Source organism: Lytechinus variegatus, chromosome 2 (genome assembly GCF_018143015.1).
Source record: "Lytechinus variegatus isolate NC3 chromosome 2, Lvar_3.0, whole genome shotgun sequence".
Lineage (NCBI taxonomy): Eukaryota > Metazoa > Echinodermata > Echinoidea > Temnopleuroida > Toxopneustidae > Lytechinus > Lytechinus variegatus.
Window position 1 is genome coordinate 48,024,552 of NC_054741.1, and position 18,801 is coordinate 48,043,352.

The 18,801-nt window shown below is 35.7% G+C and overlaps 1 protein-coding gene across 1 annotated transcript; it reads right to left on the minus strand.

Annotated features, from left to right (window-relative positions):
- Nucleotides 1-1,542: 1,542 nt before the first annotated feature.
- Nucleotides 1,543-18,348, minus strand: LOC121408210 (bolA-like protein 2). The gene is made up of 3 exons (XM_041599595.1): nucleotides 18,159-18,348; nucleotides 7,615-7,712; nucleotides 1,543-5,988 (listed from the first exon to the last, which is right to left on the minus strand). The coding sequence occupies exons 1-3, from the start codon at nucleotides 18,219-18,221 to the stop codon at nucleotides 5,880-5,882; spliced, it is 270 nt and encodes an 89-aa protein (XP_041455529.1). The 5' UTR covers nucleotides 18,222-18,348; the 3' UTR covers nucleotides 1,543-5,879.
- Nucleotides 18,349-18,801: the final 453 nt, after the last annotated feature.

Consider the following 18,801-nt stretch of genomic DNA (forward strand, 5'->3'; position numbering starts at 1 on the left):
AAGTTGCTCGATCAAGTAAGGGGAATCTACCTGCATCTAAAAAAATAAATAAAATAACACACATACCAATGTCACTTTGACATTGCTGCCAGATAAAGAAAAATTATGATGGGGGTGGGGTGTCAATGTACAAATGTGCTATTAGCTCATGTCTTGATATTGAAAGTTTTGAACAGTATTCATGCTTTAGCGAGCACTTGTCACTTTCATTACAGCATGAAAATGAGGTTGCGAAAGAATTGTCCTTCCAGTTTGTGACAGACCAAGTCATTAGAAACGTACAAAATTGTCCCCAAATTGACACACTAAAAGTTCAGAAAAATCCAAGTGTTCGAACAATGATTTATCCAAAATGTGATCCGCAGTGATAACCTAACATGATTATTGGTAATAGTACAGACATTGACCTGATCATAGCACTTTTACGAATCATGAATAAGGTTTGAAACTCAAAGATGATGGGGATTCTGGTAAGCATCCCGCTTCCCAGGGCCATATGTGGACATCATGCTCGAACAAAAAAGGCGTAAAAAGGGTTGTTTTCACGACCGGGCTTTGAACACACATACAGTGAGAAAATTGCTAAACTGAGTGTACTTTCAATTCAAACAATCAAAATACGATCATGAAGACCCCAATGACATGCCAACATACTCTTGAGATCGACGGACATTGAATATTACTTGGTTGGTTTCCATTTTGAAAGTCAATGTAAAAAATAAGGTGTTCACATTGTAATGACAGTGCCACAACATGGGGATGAAAAAAAAAACTTACACCTTTTTAGGAGCACTCTTCCTCTCTTCTTTCCTTCATCGTTTTTTCCTCACTACCCACCTTTCCCATCTCTCTGTCTTCTTGCTCTACTTTTCTTCCTCATCTGCATGCCTGAGTGTTGCCTTTCTGGGAACAGGCACTAACGTACCTACGGGGGGGGGGGCATTCTGCCCCCCCCCCTGACGAGTCACTACCCATACAAAAGACATATCCCTGCCCCCTGACGAGCTTGAAGACATTTTTTTTTGCTTGTCAATTTTTTTCGGGTACGATTGAAGACTTTTTTTTTTTGCTTGTCAAATATTTTTCGGGTACGTTTGAAGAGCTTTTTGATTGAAGACCTTGTGTTTTTTTTTTTGCTTGTCAAATTTTTCGACCGGTTCCCCCCCCCCCCCCTGTGGAAAATCCCAGGTACGCCATTGGGGGGGGGCTTCAGCCCCCACCTAATTCCAAAACCGAGTACAAAAATGTAAAAAAAGACCATCTGATCGTGATTATTTGCACAGTCAGCACCTTTCAAAGTGGTCATTTCCGCGGCCCCTGCCTTCCTTCTCTCTTCTCGATTTCATTTTGTTTTCGCGTCTTCTGTCATTCTTTTTCCTTTATACTTGTTTAGCTTCCACTGTCTTCCATAACCTACGCTTCTTGATAAACACTTGCTTGTACACACATTATTTCCTATCCACAACCTTCTTTTTTCCTAGTTTCATCTAAAATATTCAACAACTTTCACAAACATGCACAATTAACACTCGCGATAATAGATTTGGAAGTGTTTTTTTTTTTATTATCAAAATGTTATGTTTGTGGTTCAAAATTATTTTTACATGATGATTGAGAACCAATACAAATCTTAAAGTGACACCATGCCAGAATGACAGGCAAAACTGCTCCTATGCAATACAAACACTTTATACAAACTGTTTTACTGATCAGGTACAGCAAGCTTTTAATTTTTCAATCGAAGATAGGCTATGTTGATTTTTTGTAATACTATAATTGTACTATTGAACACTGTTAATTTTTTTTCAATTTTAAACAATCATGATCAGTTCAAATCAGGTTGTCTAAAACTTTATGTTGTTTAATTTTGTTTCATATGTATGTGCCTTAGTGTGAGCCTATACAGCAAAGCCATATTGGGGTTCAGTACACAATATGGCATCTTAATTTTGCAGTTCACGCTTGGGGCATTTGACACCCCACCCCAAAACAAAAGAAGTAAATACACAAAAATAAAATAATAATGAAAAACAAATAAATAAATGAATAAATGAATTAATTGATTAATCCATCATTAAGAATAAAATGCTTCCAAAAATTCCAAAACTATCACAAAATATATTTTCCTTTTTGAAAGGTCAACATTTTGATTTTTTGGGGGGCTCATTAGACCACTGAGATTAAGTGCTGGTATAATTGTTTCATAATTGTTCTCTGCTCACTGCTGTTGGCATGGGTTACAAGTCATATTATATTTCCACATCCATGCTAGTCTGCAAACTCTATCTGGAGCTATCACAACAGGTCTTGTAGATGTTTCTCATGACCAATGTTCATGTCATTCAATACATAGAAAATATCATGAGAATGTAACAAATGTGCACAATAATGTGCAACATATCCTTTTCTTGTCGAAGTACAGTGTATATCATGAAATATCAATATATAAATACAAGCCTTAATGTTAATAAAGTATAACATTGCCAAATAAATCTATGAATTGGTGTAAATCAATAAATGCATGACATACATGTAGTAGAAAGACACATTTAAAGCTAGCAATTAAAATCATGGGTTGCATTTATTCAAACAAAAATCTTTCTCTGATTGATAAACTGGACCATGTTGTATAAAATTATTCAAAGCTGCATGTGTATATTAGAAGACAACTGAAGATATAACTCTATATGATACATCATACAACATACTGTACAATACCTATGTTACAATGTTCAATGAAAGAGGTTTTCCAGAGATTCAAGGAAATTGAGATCTAAGCATCAATAGAAGCGTCCCAATGCAACAATAAAAAAAAAACTTCAAGATATACTTGATCGTGATTTTCAGGAAAAGAAAAAATATCAGGTCGATCATGATTTCCTGTATTATTAACTTGAAATGGATCCTATTATTTTGATGAAAGTGAACACGCCACATCCTGGTAGTTGGTACAAAGGATATACAGGGTGCTTCTAAAAAAGGTAATCCAAGTTTAAAGGTAAAAAATATCAAGACTACATGATTTATTCTTAAGATTTTATTTTTACATGACTAAGTAACTCATCAACTTTATATCTGACACCTTGCTTACACGTACCTCACAATATTATTGTCACATGTCACAGAGCTATGGTCCTTTGAAAGTGAAAGGTACAAAACTTACTTTTTCCAAGTTTTGGGTTTTATTGTACATGTACGTGCACAAAATCCACTTTGTTGTAAGACTTTGGGTGCATCTGGAGTTTTTCCCTGCAAATTTCAGTGAAATGTTACTGTTCAAATTATTTTTTGTGAGTGAATGGTAGACAATTGGTGTCTAGCTGCAATTTGATTGAAGTGAACACATCCTTGGCGACTTGCAGGCACACTTTTGTTCTACGTCACAATCCCACAATGGTTCGTTAAGCAACACGAGATATGCAACATCGACAGGGGAGTACTGTGGAAACTGTGCTGGTGCAAAAAGGTTGGATGAATAACGGGTCCAACATAGATTAAAGGTAGGCAGTTGTATGTCAATGCCAGTCACTCACAAAAAAATAACAGATGGGATAGCTTTCTCCAAATTTGAAGGGAAAATCGATGATGAATCCTTAACCTCACAACAAAGTTGGTTTCCTGCATGTACATTGAACCCCAAATTGGAAAAATATGGTTTTTTTACCCTTCGCCTTCAATGGACCAGAACTTTGTGACCCGGGATAATTGAGACATAAACAGGATGTCAAATGAAACTTGATGAGTTACTGAATCATGTAAAAATAAAATCAGAAGGATAAATCACATAGTCTTGATAAAGTTGACCTTTGAACTTTGGTTACCTTTTTTTACTCACACCAAGTACATAAGCACACATTCTTGTTTCACTTTCTTTCATAACGTGGTCTATAGCAACATAGCACCCCTATCTGATGATTGGTCTTCAAGTTGATATTCATGTTTAGAAATAAATTTGCAAGGCATCTGAGCAGGTCAACTTTTATAACCTATCAACTCAATATGCTAATTACATGTGAATTAAATTCAAATTGGAATCCATTCTTTTAAGAGAAAAATAATACAAATAAGATATAAAATCATTCATTCAAATTAGCTTAGAATATGCAAGTGCAAACGTGTATAATACTGTATGTAAAACAAAAGATATTCACATTCACAATTGAAGCCGTAACTGAAAATAGGACGGGGGAATTAAAGAGAAAGATAGACATGGCTTATGTATGTCGTTGCTATGACATTGATTCACTCAAGACATCTTGTACTCCGGGCTTGTACTCATCACTTATAAAACAGAATTGCCCTTTCTATTGCCCAAATCGCATTCATATCATCCTCATCTAAAAAGCATTGGGAATGTTGATTCAATTTAGGAAAATATCATATGCGCATTCATGCCATTTGAATATCAAATATTATTAAGATAAATTTTGGACAAATTTGCTGATATGACTTCAGAATGGAGGAAAAAATGGAGTACCATCCAACTTATTTCTTTTCACAAGCCACGTTTGATGCTGCAGGAATAAGAAAAAAAAAATGTTATGCATATGTGCTTCACTTTTCTTGCAGATTGCAGACATCAGATTCCTATCTACAAACTAACTGGCCAGTTACAACATGAAGCTTTAATTTGCAATGATAATCACTTTCCGTGGCCTCCGGTGGGATATTATGAGCACATTGCTTACTTTCAAAGGGTAAAGCAAAAATAAATGCTGCGATATATCTTGAAATGTGATTTGAAATTACTCGTCTGGCCCCATGTAGCTGCAACTGTGACACATACCATCACTATAAATCAGGCTTGGCAATTTACCAGGAAATTTAGGTATCCCAGCCAAGTGGGAAATGCTGAGAAGAACTTTATAAGAAGTACAGGGATGTTGTATACGGAAAATGCTAGAATATGCTTGAAAAATACCTGGGAAATACCTGAAAAAATTGAGAATCTATTATATTAGTATTTACCTTCATCTCCAACGATTTCCCATTTCAATAAAATATCATTGAGGCAGTTTTTACCAGAATTTACCAGTATTAACCATCACAAACTCCAGCCAATCCTGTCACAAATATATATATTCCAACAAACTAGTCTTACATAACTTTAATGTGGAAGGTTGTGGAAATTTGAAAAATGTACATTATATTTAAAAATTGTCACATTATGAGGGGTTTTTCACAAATTGAAGCAGTTATCGTGCCATATTTTGTAAATTTCAGGACAAAATAAGGCAAAATATTTTTTCTTGTGTTTAATATCCAAGTTTTGTGATCAAATAAAAAGAAAATATAATAGGGGTGTTAAGCCACCCACGCAACTCTTTCAGACATCTTTCCTTCTCCTTCCTTTCATTTTCTGATCTTTTGTCTCTTTCTCCTCTCCTTTTTGTGAATCATATGAAATCATATTCGCTGTAGTGCAGCCTAGCCCTAAGGCATTAAAAACACAAGAATAAAAGGAGTCATTTCATGGGACTAAATGGTCACTAAATCCACTTTGACTTGCATTTCCCTCATCACCACCACAAAAAATATGAATGAATGAGCAAAAAAAAAAAAAAAACATACAGTAATAAAAATTTCTTCTATTAAAATCAACAGTCAATACACATGTAGCTCACTAAAGATACAATTTCATCGATGGATGAAATGAATATGAAAAAGACAAATAAAAATCAGTACAAATTGCACAGATTTCTCATTTTCTGTTCTCTTATAATTGATTAGATCTCATTTTTAGATCTTCAGTGTTGTTTGCTAACTTTTCCTGAGCTGAATGACTTTTTCCAAGGTTATTTTTCACCAGAGTCCTCAAAGCATTCAAGATCCAGGATGGAAACAGATGTGTACCTTAGAGCACTCCTGGAGGAGTATCCTCAGCTGGCTTCCTGCTGCTGCCTCTTGGTCCAGTCTGCTGGTGTGAGTGTTTTCATGGAGAAGGCATGGATGATCTTCAGTTCCTCTGCTAAACATGAATTCACCAATCTGTTAAAATATTTTTTGAAAAATTACATAGTGACTAGAGATGTAGAAGATGAGAGGGGAAGAAGAATGTGGGATGGTGTTGGGAACAGGGGCCACATGCCTCTTATGAATAAGAAATGCCACCTAGCAAGAGCACCGGCAGCCCCCCCCCCCTTATTAACTCCTAAAATAAAAAAAAATAATAGTAATAATCAATAACAAAAATAATGAAGTCCCATTTAATGTAAAAAAATTGTAAATTTCCTAATTAAAAAAAAAACAGTAAATGAAATTTTGTGAAGGCCTATAGATGGTAGTCTTGCATCCTTTGATCAGTTAATTCCCTATGCCCCTATAAATAACTTTGGTAAAATTTCCCTTTGATTTTCCTTTTCTTTTTAAGTTTTCTAGTACTGTATCTTATTGCCTGAAGAGTGTGATCATGTTTAACTTTTTTATGAACACATTTCACACAAAAACCAATGTGTGAAAGTAAATTATGGCCCTGCCATAGCCTCATTCGACCTGCGCCTGCTAAGTGTATAACACGTGGAATGCCTCTGGCAGTCTCACCTGCATTACACGATTCAATAGGCCTATAGCAGCAGTGCTGACTTTGAAAACTACTATAAAATAATTATTCACAAAAAACACCATTCATATAAGGATATAATACTACGTTCACCGACATTTGACCTTGATCATGTGACCTATAATTTGTCAGTGATACTTGACTACCCCTATAATAATGATGGTTATTCAACAATACCCCCAACATAACCAATGACTTTGACCTTGGTCATGTGTCCTGAAACTCGCACACAATGTTCAGTGATACTTGGTTACTTTTATGTCCACGTTTTACGGACTAGACCAATACACTTGCAGAGAATTGATGGTAATTCAACAAATAACCCTGACATGGCGAAAGTTCATTGACCTTAAATCACCTTTGACCTTAATCATGTGACCTAAAACTCCCACAGGATGTTCAGTGATACTTGATTACTCGTGTTTAAGTTTCATGAATCAAATCCATAAACTTTTAGTTATAATAGTAATTCAACAAAATCCCAATTTGGCCAAAGTTCATTGACCCTAAATGACCTTTGACCTTGGTCATGTGATGTGAAACACAAGCAGTATGTTCAGTATTACTTGATTTACCTTATGTTCAAGTTTCATGAACTAGGTCCATATATTTTCTAAGTTATGATGACATTTCAAAAACTTAACCTTTGGTTAAGATTTGGTGTTGACGCCGTCACCGATGCAGGGTACATTGAAGGTAGATTAGGTCTTGAGATGGTGCAGTCTTTAATAATTATGAGGGGAGCGATAAAAACTCTTAGTCTTAAAAAGTTTTAAGGGGAACTGTAGGGGAGCACTGCAAAAGGGATGGAGGAAAGTACACTAAGTTAAAAACCACAACTAAGGAGACAATTATTCAACATTAATCTCAAATAACTTTTTATTGTCATTCTTGCAATGTGTGTTTTTGCAAGAATGTAATTACATGTATGTGTTATTTGCTAAATGAGGTTTTCAGTTGCTCTACCAGAAATGGATCAAGGCGAGCAGTAGCGCACTCTTGCGTAACACCAAGTCCCTGATGGTTATATAGTGACTTTAGGAGAGCATCTTTACCTGTGTCTCTGCAGCAGAGGCTTTCCTTCAAATTTTTCAGAGACGATGACAGCAGTGAACTTCAGGCCACAACCTCCAGCAGTTTCATCTATTATTTCCTGAAGAAAGAAAAGACATTTGGAAAGTACTCAATCATCACTTGCAACTCACAACTGAAACCTGTCACATCATGTATTATTGTATTTTTTTCTTGCCCTGCTAATACTTAAAACTGCCTGTATGCAGTGCAGACACAAAGACAAGCGTCATAACCATAAGATGACAGTCAGTCAAATATATTGCTGTACACAATGCGATGCATGACCAAAAAACATGTATAAAGGGGTGTTTTTTTCAGTTTTGGACACGGGCTGCACGTGCAATCGTTAAGGATATCAAAAACACAGATTTTCAAAAAAGGGATAGGCCAGATCTAGTTTGGAAAGACTGGTCAATCGCAGGGTCAAACGTATACTATTAAGTAGACTATTTAGCCCATATGACTAAACTATGAGGCACACCTCAAATATCCCGGGGGGGGTGGGCACTCGACCAAAAAAAGTAGTAGGGATGTGCCGCTGGTGAGACAAAAAACGGGGGCCTTGGAGTGGGCAAATTGTAACGGAACGGGCTTTGAAACTAAAAATGTGAAAACGGGGGTCCTTGGAACGGGTCACCTGCATGTGAGTGCATGCGTATGCATCCCTATGGAACGGGCATTTGCGCATGCAGCTAGCCCGGTGGGACGGGCGCCGGGTGCGCTAGCGCAGGGGTGATAGTCGGACAGCACTCCACGGCCGCTTTTCACCTAAATTGCGGCTCATTGTGGCAGATCAATGCGACCGGAATGGCGTAACGGAAAATATGCGAAGCTTTGGAGCAGATTTCTTTCTTCTTTTTTCACAATAAGAAGAAAATGATAAGCTTTGAAGCGGATTTCTTTTTTTTTTCTCAATAAGACAAAAATGCTATGCCTTGGAATGGAAATTTGAGTGTAAAAATGGGGGTACCCTCCATGGCACATACCCACTATGCATTAAATGTACTGAGTGCCCCCCCCCCCTCCCCCGGGTCAAATATCAGCAATCTTTAAATGGAATCCATGGTTGGAAGATTTTCAAAAGAAATCTATTGTTCGCGATGCGAAACGGTGCAAAGCTTCTCACTGAACAGGGACTTCCTTCCACCATACGTTTTCCCATCGACACAATAACAACTGACTCAGACACTTTTTCAAACGACAAAAATAGTCTTTATCTTTTCTCTTCTGTGGCTTATATCTTCCAAGTTGATGAAACATGATCAAAAACACTAAATAAAATGAAATTAATCACACTAAAAACACTATTTAACTGTCTATTAACTCCTCGTGATCGGGGTCCCCTGGAACCGTGTTGAGACTACCAATTTCCCAAAGGAATAGCCTAGAGGCTTCTGGGCTTACTCCCCATGAAGCCTGGGACGGATAGCCATACCTGGTTGCAGAGGCTAGGATTTCCCACAGTGAAACTAGCCTTAAATCACCAATTTTATGTTTTGTTCTGCACCCAAACTAACGTAAATGGGCCAAAACAATATTTACCCCCAGTTTTTGATAAAGTTCCTAATATTTATGAAAAATGAATAGTAGCAAAATTGAAAAAAAATTAAGAGCACGAGCGTTCCCTCACCCAGTCTGTTTACATCGCCATTTTGCAGCCTTTTGTTATCGATACAGATACCTCACGTGTGTAGATCTGCCAACTTAGATTTTTAAAATTACTTGCATCGGCCAATAAATATCACGAATCGTAAAATATTTGTTTAGGTCAATAAATTTCATAAAATTTACTTTATAAACATTAATTTTAATAATCCTCATTATAAAAAAATATTCATTTATCATCTCTAGGAAACTGTCTAAAAGTGGCAGAGGGGTTTTGAAGAGAAGGGAAATGAGGGGTAGATGAATAACAGGTTAATTGCCGTTTCGTATTTTTAGGAGAGGGGACTTGGATCACGACTAATAGTACTCCTCGTTATCCAAGTCCCCTCCTATGGGAAATTGGACGAACTCAACACGGGAAGGGGACTCGGATCACGAGGAGTAATTAGACAGTTAATAGTGTTTTTAATGTGATTTTCATTAATTGTAATGATTCTCATTATTGAAAATATTCATTTATCATCTCTAGGAAACTGTCTAAAAGTGGCAGAGTGGTTTTGAAGAGGAGGGAAATGAGGGGTAGATGAATATCAACGGGTTAATTGCCATTTTGTATTTTTAGGAGAGGGGACTTGGATCACGAGTAATAGTACTCCTCGTTATCCAAGTCCCCTCCTTGGGGAAATTGGACGAACTTAACACGGGAAGGGGACTCGGATCACGAGGAGTATTTAGACAGTTAAATAGTGTTTTTAATGTGATTTTCATTGATTTTAATGATTCTTATTATCGAAAATATTCATTAATCATGTCTATTAAACTGTCTAAAAGTGGCAGAGTGGTTTTGAAGAGGAGGGAAATGAGGGGTAGATGAATATCAACGGGTTAATTGCCGTTTTGTATTTTTAGGAGAGGGGACTTGGATCACGAGTAATAGTACTCCTCGTTATCCAAGTCCCCTCCTATGGGGAAATTGGACGAACTTAACACGGGAAGGGGACTTGGATCACGAGGAGTATTTAGACAGTTAAATAGTGTTTTTAATGTGATTTTCATTGATTTTAATGATTCTTATTATAGAAAATATTCATTAATCATGTCTATTAAACTGTCTAAAAGTGGCAGAGTGGTTTTGAAGAGGGAAATGAGGGGTGGATGAATATCAACGGGTTAATTGCCGTTTTGTATTTTTAGGAGAGGGGACTTGGATCACAAGTAATAGTATTCCTCGTTATCCAAGTCCCCTCCTATGGGAAATTGAACGAACTTAACACGGGAAGGGGACTCGGATCACGAGGAGTATTTAGACAGTTAAATAGTGTTTTTAATGTGATTTTCATTGATTTTAATGATTCTTTTTATAGAAAATATTCATTAATCATGTCTATTAAACTGTCTAAAAGTGGCAGAGTGGTTTTGAAGAGGAGGGAAATGAGGGGTAGATGAATATCAACGGGTTAATTGCCGTTTTGTATTTTTAGGAGAGGGGACTTGGATCACGAGGAGTAGTACATGTATATACTGTTTTAATTCAAAGTTCTTTAGACAGTTAAATAGTGTCTTTAATGTGATTTTCATTGATTTTAATGATTCTTATTATCGAAAATATTCATTAATCATCTCTAGGAAACTGTCTAAAAGTAGCAGAGTGGTTTTGAAGAGGAGGGAAATGAGGGGTAGATGAATATCAACGGGTTAATTGCCGTTTTGTATTTTTAGGAGAGGGGACTTGGAACACGAGGAGTAGTATATACTGTTTTAATTCAATTTTTTTAGACGGTTAAATAGTGTCTCTAATGTGATTTTCATTTATTTTAATGATTCTTGTTATCAAAAATATTTATTAATCATCTCTAGGAAACTGTCTAAAAGTGGCAGAGTGGTTTTGAAGAGGAGGGAAATGAGGGGTAGATGAATATCAACGGGTTAATTGCCGTTTTGTATTTTTAGGAGAGGGGACTTGGATCACGAGGAGTAGTATACTGTTTTAATTCAATTCTATTGATCTTAATGATTCATCATCGAAAATAGGAAACAAGTAACACAGTGGTTTAATTCGGATGAAGGGGGACTTGAATCACGAGGAGTAATTATAGACCGACATTCTTTTTACGTACCTTACGAAATAAAGCAATGGAGACAGTTAAGAGAGAGATATGCATTTTGATTTATTTAGTAAAAACGTGAGAGACGAAATAAAGCATAATCATGACAAACATATCATGAGATTTATTCATAGCATAATTAAAAAGTACGACGAAATAAAGCCTATATACTGAAAAGAAGTAGATGCAATTTTGATTTATTTCGTAAATTAGGGATAAACGAAATAAAGCAATGTCTGAAGAAGAGGGACGGAAGATGGCGCTGTGAAGCACATAACGTAATTTGCAACTGGTGAAAAAGACCGAGGAATTTTAACGAGATGAAGAGGATCTTAAAAAATCAAAATATATATAAGTATCTGGAAAAGATTGAAGACGAATCAGAAGCCATAAAAGAAGTACAAAACAAAGAAGGACAACAAAATATGGAAACAGAGCCCGTTGTCGACCATGCCGGGTCGCGTGCTGAAGAACTAGACACCCGCGAGGAGCCGAGCCTGAGGCGCGGTCCGGGGAGAGAGTCCGGCGCTCCGCCGGAGGATGGACATGTTGAGAAAAAACGTCGAACGAACGGGCATGACAGCGAGGCAGGTAACCCGATTGATATGAAAGAAATGCTTCTTACGATCATCACCAAAGTAGATTGTACCAATAATAAAGTTGACAAGATGAATGTGAACTTAGATCTGGCCCTTCAGAAAATTAATGAAAATAGAAAAGACATTGACAAACTGAAAGAAAAGGAACAACACACTGATTTTGAGCTGAAGGAAATGAAGGACAGAGTTAGAGAGCTTGAGAAAGAGAATGCAAGAATGAAGGGTCAATTTGTTGATCTTGCAGCCAGAGAAATGAGATGCACTGCTGTATTCTTTGGCTTTCCTGAAGGCTGTGAGAAAGGCAATTGTGAGAAGCTGATTCAGGCCTTTGGAGAGTCTCATTTGGATCTACGAGGGCAGGATTTATGCATAGAGAGGGCACACCGTTCAGGTCAGCGATCTGAAAGAGGGGCACCCCGCCCGATTATGGTGGCATTCAATAGGTATACCACAAGAAGCTCTGTACTTGCAAGTGCTCGAAAACTACTAAAAGACAAGCCATTCGTCTACGAGGGGAAGGGGAACCCCATATTCATTGATGAAATGCTGCCGAAGGAGATAAGAGACCAGCGAAAGAAGATGTCGCATACCCGACAGAAGCTGAAGAAAGAGCATGGAAAGGCCTACTTCAAGTATCCGGCTAGGCTGTTTTATCGGGACAAACAAACACAGAAGGAAGAAGAGTATAAACAAGGCTTATAAGATCATTTTGTTCACCACGCAAAGCGTCACTCCAAGCATGAAGCAAGTGGTTGGGAAAGCCGCAATCATTCTGTTTTTTTGTTTGCCGTTATATTGTAATTGTTTGTGTTTTTTAGTGGGACCATCGTCTGATTTTTTCAAACAATGGATTTAAAATTAATGACGCATAATGTAAATGGATTAGGGGATTTCAAGACAAGAAAACGATACTTCAATTTCTTATCGAAATTAAAAAAGGACATAATTTTGCTACAAGAAACACATTCCACAGAAAAGGATGAGATATGGTGGAGGAATCAAATTAGATCAGACATATTATTTAGTCATGGTACATCAATGAGCAGAGGAGTTTGTATGATTTTGAGGAGAACACCTGATATTAAACTTCTCGACTCGATTAAAGATAAAGTAGGTCGCTTTTTATGCATCAAAGTTGAAGTACGAAAGGAAATATATATCATTGTTAATGTATATGCACCCAATAATGAAAAGGAACATGTGGAATATTTTACTGATCTTTATTTGAAATTACAAGAATTTAATGATGAAGGACACAAATGCATAATAGGAGGAGACTTTAACTTTATACAGGACTTGGATATGGATAGAGAAGGTGGTAGTATGAGAACAGTGTGGAAACGTTCATGTACAACAATAGAAAAACTGAAAGAATGCTTTTGTCTTATTGATATTTGGAGAACAAGAAACCAAACAACAAAGAGGTTTACATGGAGGAGACTTAATCCATATATTCAGTCAAGACTGGACTTCTGGTTGGTCACAGACGCTCTGCGGTCTGTTGTCGTAGAAAATGATATGTACCCATGTGTCTTATCTGATCATGATTATGTAACCTTGCAACTCCATATTGAAAAACAAAAAATGGGACCCTCATATTGGAAATTTAACAACAGCTTACTAAGGAATGAGGAATTTGTTACAGCTCTCAGTGACAGCCTCCCATCTTGGGTTGATGAATGTGAACAAAAACATGATAAGAAAATGTTGTGGGATTGGCTGAAATACAGAATTAGAAAATTTACCATCCCATACTCAAAGAAGAAAAAAGGTGAAAAGGAAAAACAAAGACAAGAACTAGAGGAGGAATTGAAAAATATATGTGAAAGTAGTGAAATGGAAGGAAATGGCTTAGATGAAGAAGTTGTAGATAGAAAGAAATACATTGAAGAGGAATTACATAAATTGTATGATTATTTTGCAGAAGGGGCAATTTTGAGATCGAGATGCAATTGGTATGAGAAGGGGGAAAAAAGCAACAAATATTTTCTTTCATTGGAGAAAAGCCAGGCTGAAAATACATCTATTGATGTATTAGATACGAATGAAGGGACTTTCAGAAAACAACCAGACATTCAAAGATTTATCAAGGAATATTTCACTGATTTTTTTAAAAACAGAGATATAGTAGATGAAGAGATCTCTAACAATTATATTTGTCATAGTAATCTGGAGAAAATAACAGAATCAGAAAAGGTTTCATGTGAAGGTTTAATCTCATGTAATGAAGCAAAAGAAGAACTGGTTAAAATGGCTAAAAATAAAACACCGGGAAATGATGGCCTAACAGTGGAGTTTTATGAAACATTCTGGCCCCTGGTCTCAAAATATATGATAGACTCTTTCAATGCAGCTTACAAAGACCAGTCTATGTCAGTTTCACAAAGACAAGGGGTGATAAAATTGATCCCAAAGCCCAATAAAGAAAGATCCTTATTGAGTAACTGGAGACCAATTACTTTGATAAATGTTGATGCAAAAATCCTTTCCAAATGCTTAGCCAAAAGAATTTCTAAAGTAATAGGAAACCTGATTAACTGTCAACAGACAGCATTTATAAAAGGTAGAAACATTGGTGAAGGAATTCGATTAATATCAGACTTAATGTTTTATGCAGAAAATGAAGACTTTCAAGGCATAATTATGGCGTTAGATCTTACCAAGGCATTTGACTCATTAAGCCACTCATTTATTTTTCAATGTCTGGAAGCTTATAATTTTGGGCCTTCGATTATCCAATGGGTAAAAACTGTTTATAATGATATCAATAGCTCTGTTCTCGTAAATGGATTTACTACAGGCTATTTCAAAGTAAGTAGAGGAGTAAGACAAGGGGACCCTCTTGCGCCCTTATTATTTATTTTGGGATTAGAGGTTTATTTGAATAGAGTTAGAAATAATGACAGTATAAAGGGTTTTGAAGTGGAAGGAAAGGTAATAAAATATACTGCTTATGCAGATGACATAACATGTTTCTGTAAAGACCGTCACTCCCTACAACATGTATTTTTAGAGTTTGAGGAATTTTTTAAAATATCTGGTTTATGTATCAATAAATCAAAAACTGAAGGCATGTGGATTGGTAAGAATCGTCATCTAGGTGAAAAGGACAGTGTTATCTTATGGCCAGAGAAAGGAATTAAAGTTTTAGGCATCTTCTTTTCATATGATACAGAAGAAGCAAGGAAAAGGAATTTTGAAACCAGAGTTAAAGAGATGAGAATTGTACTAAATAAATGGAAAAACAGAGGACTTACCTTGATTGGCAAAACACAGATATTGAAAACTTTTATAATGTCTAAAGTAATTTATTTATTATCCAACATCTCATTACCCATTGCTTTTGTTAAAGAAGTTGAGAAGCTCATGTTTTCATTTTTGTGGAATGGCCCAGATAAAATCGCACGTACTACTATGTTTGCTGATTATGCAGAAGGGGGACTAAAATTCCCAAACATTCAATGTATGATCAACACTCAGCTAGTGAAATGGGTCCAGCGATATTTCTTTAGATCAAATCATAGTTGGATAACCTTGTGTGAATATTTTGTAAAGTCATATGGTGGAAAATTTATATTTGTCAGTAATTATGCAATGGAGAAACTACCAAAAACTAAGGATATCCCTCCATTTTATATTGCTTTATTAAAAGCGTGGTTAAAGACGGATATCTATTTGGACTTGGTTACTAATGATACAAGCCAGGTTAGCATACTGAGACAAGGTGTATGGAATAACAAATGCATATTGATAAATAACAAGTCAATGTACTGCAGTGCCCTTCATGAAGCAGGGCTATCTAATATTTATCAATTATTTAACAGTGATGGAAATTTTTTACATTTTGAGTATTGGAATGGAAAAGGTGTTAAAAATAATTATTTTCTACAATACATGGCAATAATCGAGTCAGTGAAGAAAGAATGGAAATGTGAATTCCATCCCCTAATATTACAAATGTTTTGGGATAAAAATAATGAATATCAGTTACAACAAGAAAAAGTGACTTCTGCATTATGTAATTTGAAATCCAAAGCAATCTACAAGAACCTTTTATCTGGGTTGATAACCAGACCAGTTAGTGAACAATTATTTTCTACAACCTTTAATATTCAAGATGATGACTGGTCTCAAATCTACACCCTTCCGTTCAAGTGCACAATAGAAGCAAAAATGAGAGTTTTTCAATTCAGATTAATTCATAATATACTGTATACTAATCATAGATTGTTTAAGATGAAAGTGGTCGACTCAGAAACTTGCACGTTCTGTCACTCAAATTTAGAGACACCTGTTCATTTGTTTTATGACTGTGATGTTATTTATAATCTTCGACGGGAATTTATCTATAAGATTGGCAAGAGCTTTAATACTAAGTTTGAAGATTTTACTAAGAAAAGAATGATATTTGGATTCATTATGGACTGGAAAGGCCCCCACAAAATGCTACTAAACCATTTGGTACTAATGTTCAAAAGATATGTTTACGTAGAAAAGTGTAAAAACACACAACCATGTATAAGAGGGCTAATATCTTTTATTTCTAATATTAAACTGATTGAACTTAACATTGCAAAACAGAGGCATATTGAAGGATTGCACTATAAAAAATGGACCCCTGTTGAAAAAATCTTTTGATTATACCATTGATATACAGATAATGTGAATTGTTACCCACTTTTCATGTACAACTGTGATGTATGTTTTTGTATCGTTTTGTTTGTGAGTGTATCCTATACCATTGTAAATGTGATTGATATCATGATTATTGTTGTACATACCGATTGTTTGATCAATAAAAAGTTTAAAAGAAAAAAAAAAAAATGTCTGAAGAAGAGGGATATACTAGGGGCCGATTTATTTAGTAAAAATGTAAACGAAATAAAGCAAATTTCATAGTGTGGGAAACATAAGATGAATATAATCTTGATTTACATATGAAAAGCACTAATTTACAAAAATAAAGCAATGGAGATTGAAAAGATGATTCAATCCTGATTTATTTAGTAAATTAGGAATCAACAAAATACAGCAACTGAGACTGTTCGAGGGATATACTTGGGGCCGATTTATTTAGTAAAAATGTAAACGAAATAAAGCAAATTTCATAGTGTGGGAAACATAAAAAGATGAAATAATCATGATTTATTTATATGAAAAGTACTAATTTACTAACTAAAGCAATAGAGATTGAAAAGAAGTATATAGATGCAATTCGATCTGATTTATAACGCCAATAAAGTGAAGATAGACCAAAGATTGTAGAGCTCGCGTACGCGGCGCTCTACAATCTTTGGTGGAGACTGAAAAGAGACAAGTCACACACACCTACGATGGAGGTTGGTAGAAACAGGTATAGTCAGTTCCCCCATGTCTGCGCGGTCTCCCAAGTCTGCGCACCCGCGTATCTGCGCGATTCTAATTAAAGAAGATACGCAACGAGCACGAACTTTACAAATACAATACATAGGCAGGTATTCATTAAAAAATCTGACTCAAAATGGTGGAAAAATAATGAATTCAGGGCATTTCATGTGACAGCCTCATAAATGCAGCCTTTGTCATCAAAATCCCCGAAACGTGTGCAAAGTGAATGAGTGCGCAGACATGGGGTACCATTGTTTTTTTCAATCTGAAAATGACTGCCCGCAGTTTTTTCAAGAAAATCCTATATATTCTTTTATTTTTTAATGAGAAATTTGGTACACTGACTTACTCTTAATAATATAAGGAACATTATCAACTCAAAGATTTTGTGTAATAAGAAAAAAATCATGTTAAATCTGAACTCAAATTGTTAGGTGCACAGACTTGGGGCCCACCATTCATAGGACATGTTTTAAGTTGTGAAAAATTGTCCGTGGATCCGAGTCACCGGGGACTTGGATCACGATAATGCCAGAAAAACTCCTTTAGTGGGTGTTAGGAATTTGGCCATGCGTGTGTACAGCAAATACATTTGACTCCCCCCCCCCCCCCCCCCCCGAGGTCATCGCACAGTAGGCCCTATACTATAGCCTAGGCTGAGCACAAAAACCACCAAGCGTCACAGGATGTGCAAATTCCAACAAATAAGTCTATATCTGGGACAGCAGTATTTTTTTCACTATCGAAACTACCCGTAAATGCCGTACTAGATCCACTGAATTCCAGGCATAAGTTAACGTTTAATAGACCATATAATTTTTCAAAATTTTATCAATTCGATTCTCTTACCACATGAGAAGCCTGCAATTCACCACACAGCTTCTTTTCCAACAGTTCAGCTGTGATCTCCATCTTGTAGTTGTAAAAATGTATGATTCAGTAAAGATCTGATATTTGCACTTGATTTTTTGTAATATTTAAAAGTGAATTCGAGCTCCAACAATTTTTACAACTTTTTTTCTTTCCTTGATTGGCAACCAGTCAGGATTGACTATTTTTGCCACAGCTTTTGTTTTGTTCATTTTCAGTAGCTTATATATTTTTTTTCCTTTTCCATCTCTCTCTTTTATTTTTTTTCTTTTTTCTTCCTTTTCTTTTCTGTTTTTTTTTGTCGTTTTTTTCTTCTTTTTCATTTTTTATTTTTTCATGTTATTTTTTTTCGTTTCTTTTTGTCTTCTCATTTCTTTTTTTAATTTCTTTTCCTTCTTTTCTTATGTTTCCTTTCCTTTTTTTTCTAGTTTTTTGTATTCTTTTTCTTTTCTCTTTTTTTCCTTTTTATTTCTTTTTCTTTCCTTCCTTTTTTTGTATTCATTCTGATTCTTGCAGCAACGAACTTATATTCGTTCCAAGTCACTTCGATTTATTATTTGTTCGAATTTTTTTGCAAGCACTGTTAATTTTTTTTTTCTGGGGTTATTTACCATAGTACCTT

Excerpts from the sequence above, each read along its gene's own strand:
- LOC121408210 (XM_041599595.1), bottom strand. The coding sequence starts at position 18,221 with ATGGAGATCACAGCTGAACTGTTGGAAAAGAAGCTGTGTGGTGAATTG. Across the intron at positions 7,713-18,158 it reads AATTGCAGGCTTCTCATGTG|GAAATAATAGATGAAACTGC; the intron begins GTAAGAGAATCG and ends TTCTTTCTTCAG. Across the intron at positions 5,989-7,614 it reads CCTCTGCTGCAGAGACACAG|ATTGGTGAATTCATGTTTAG; the intron begins GTAAAGATGCTC and ends ATATTTTAACAG.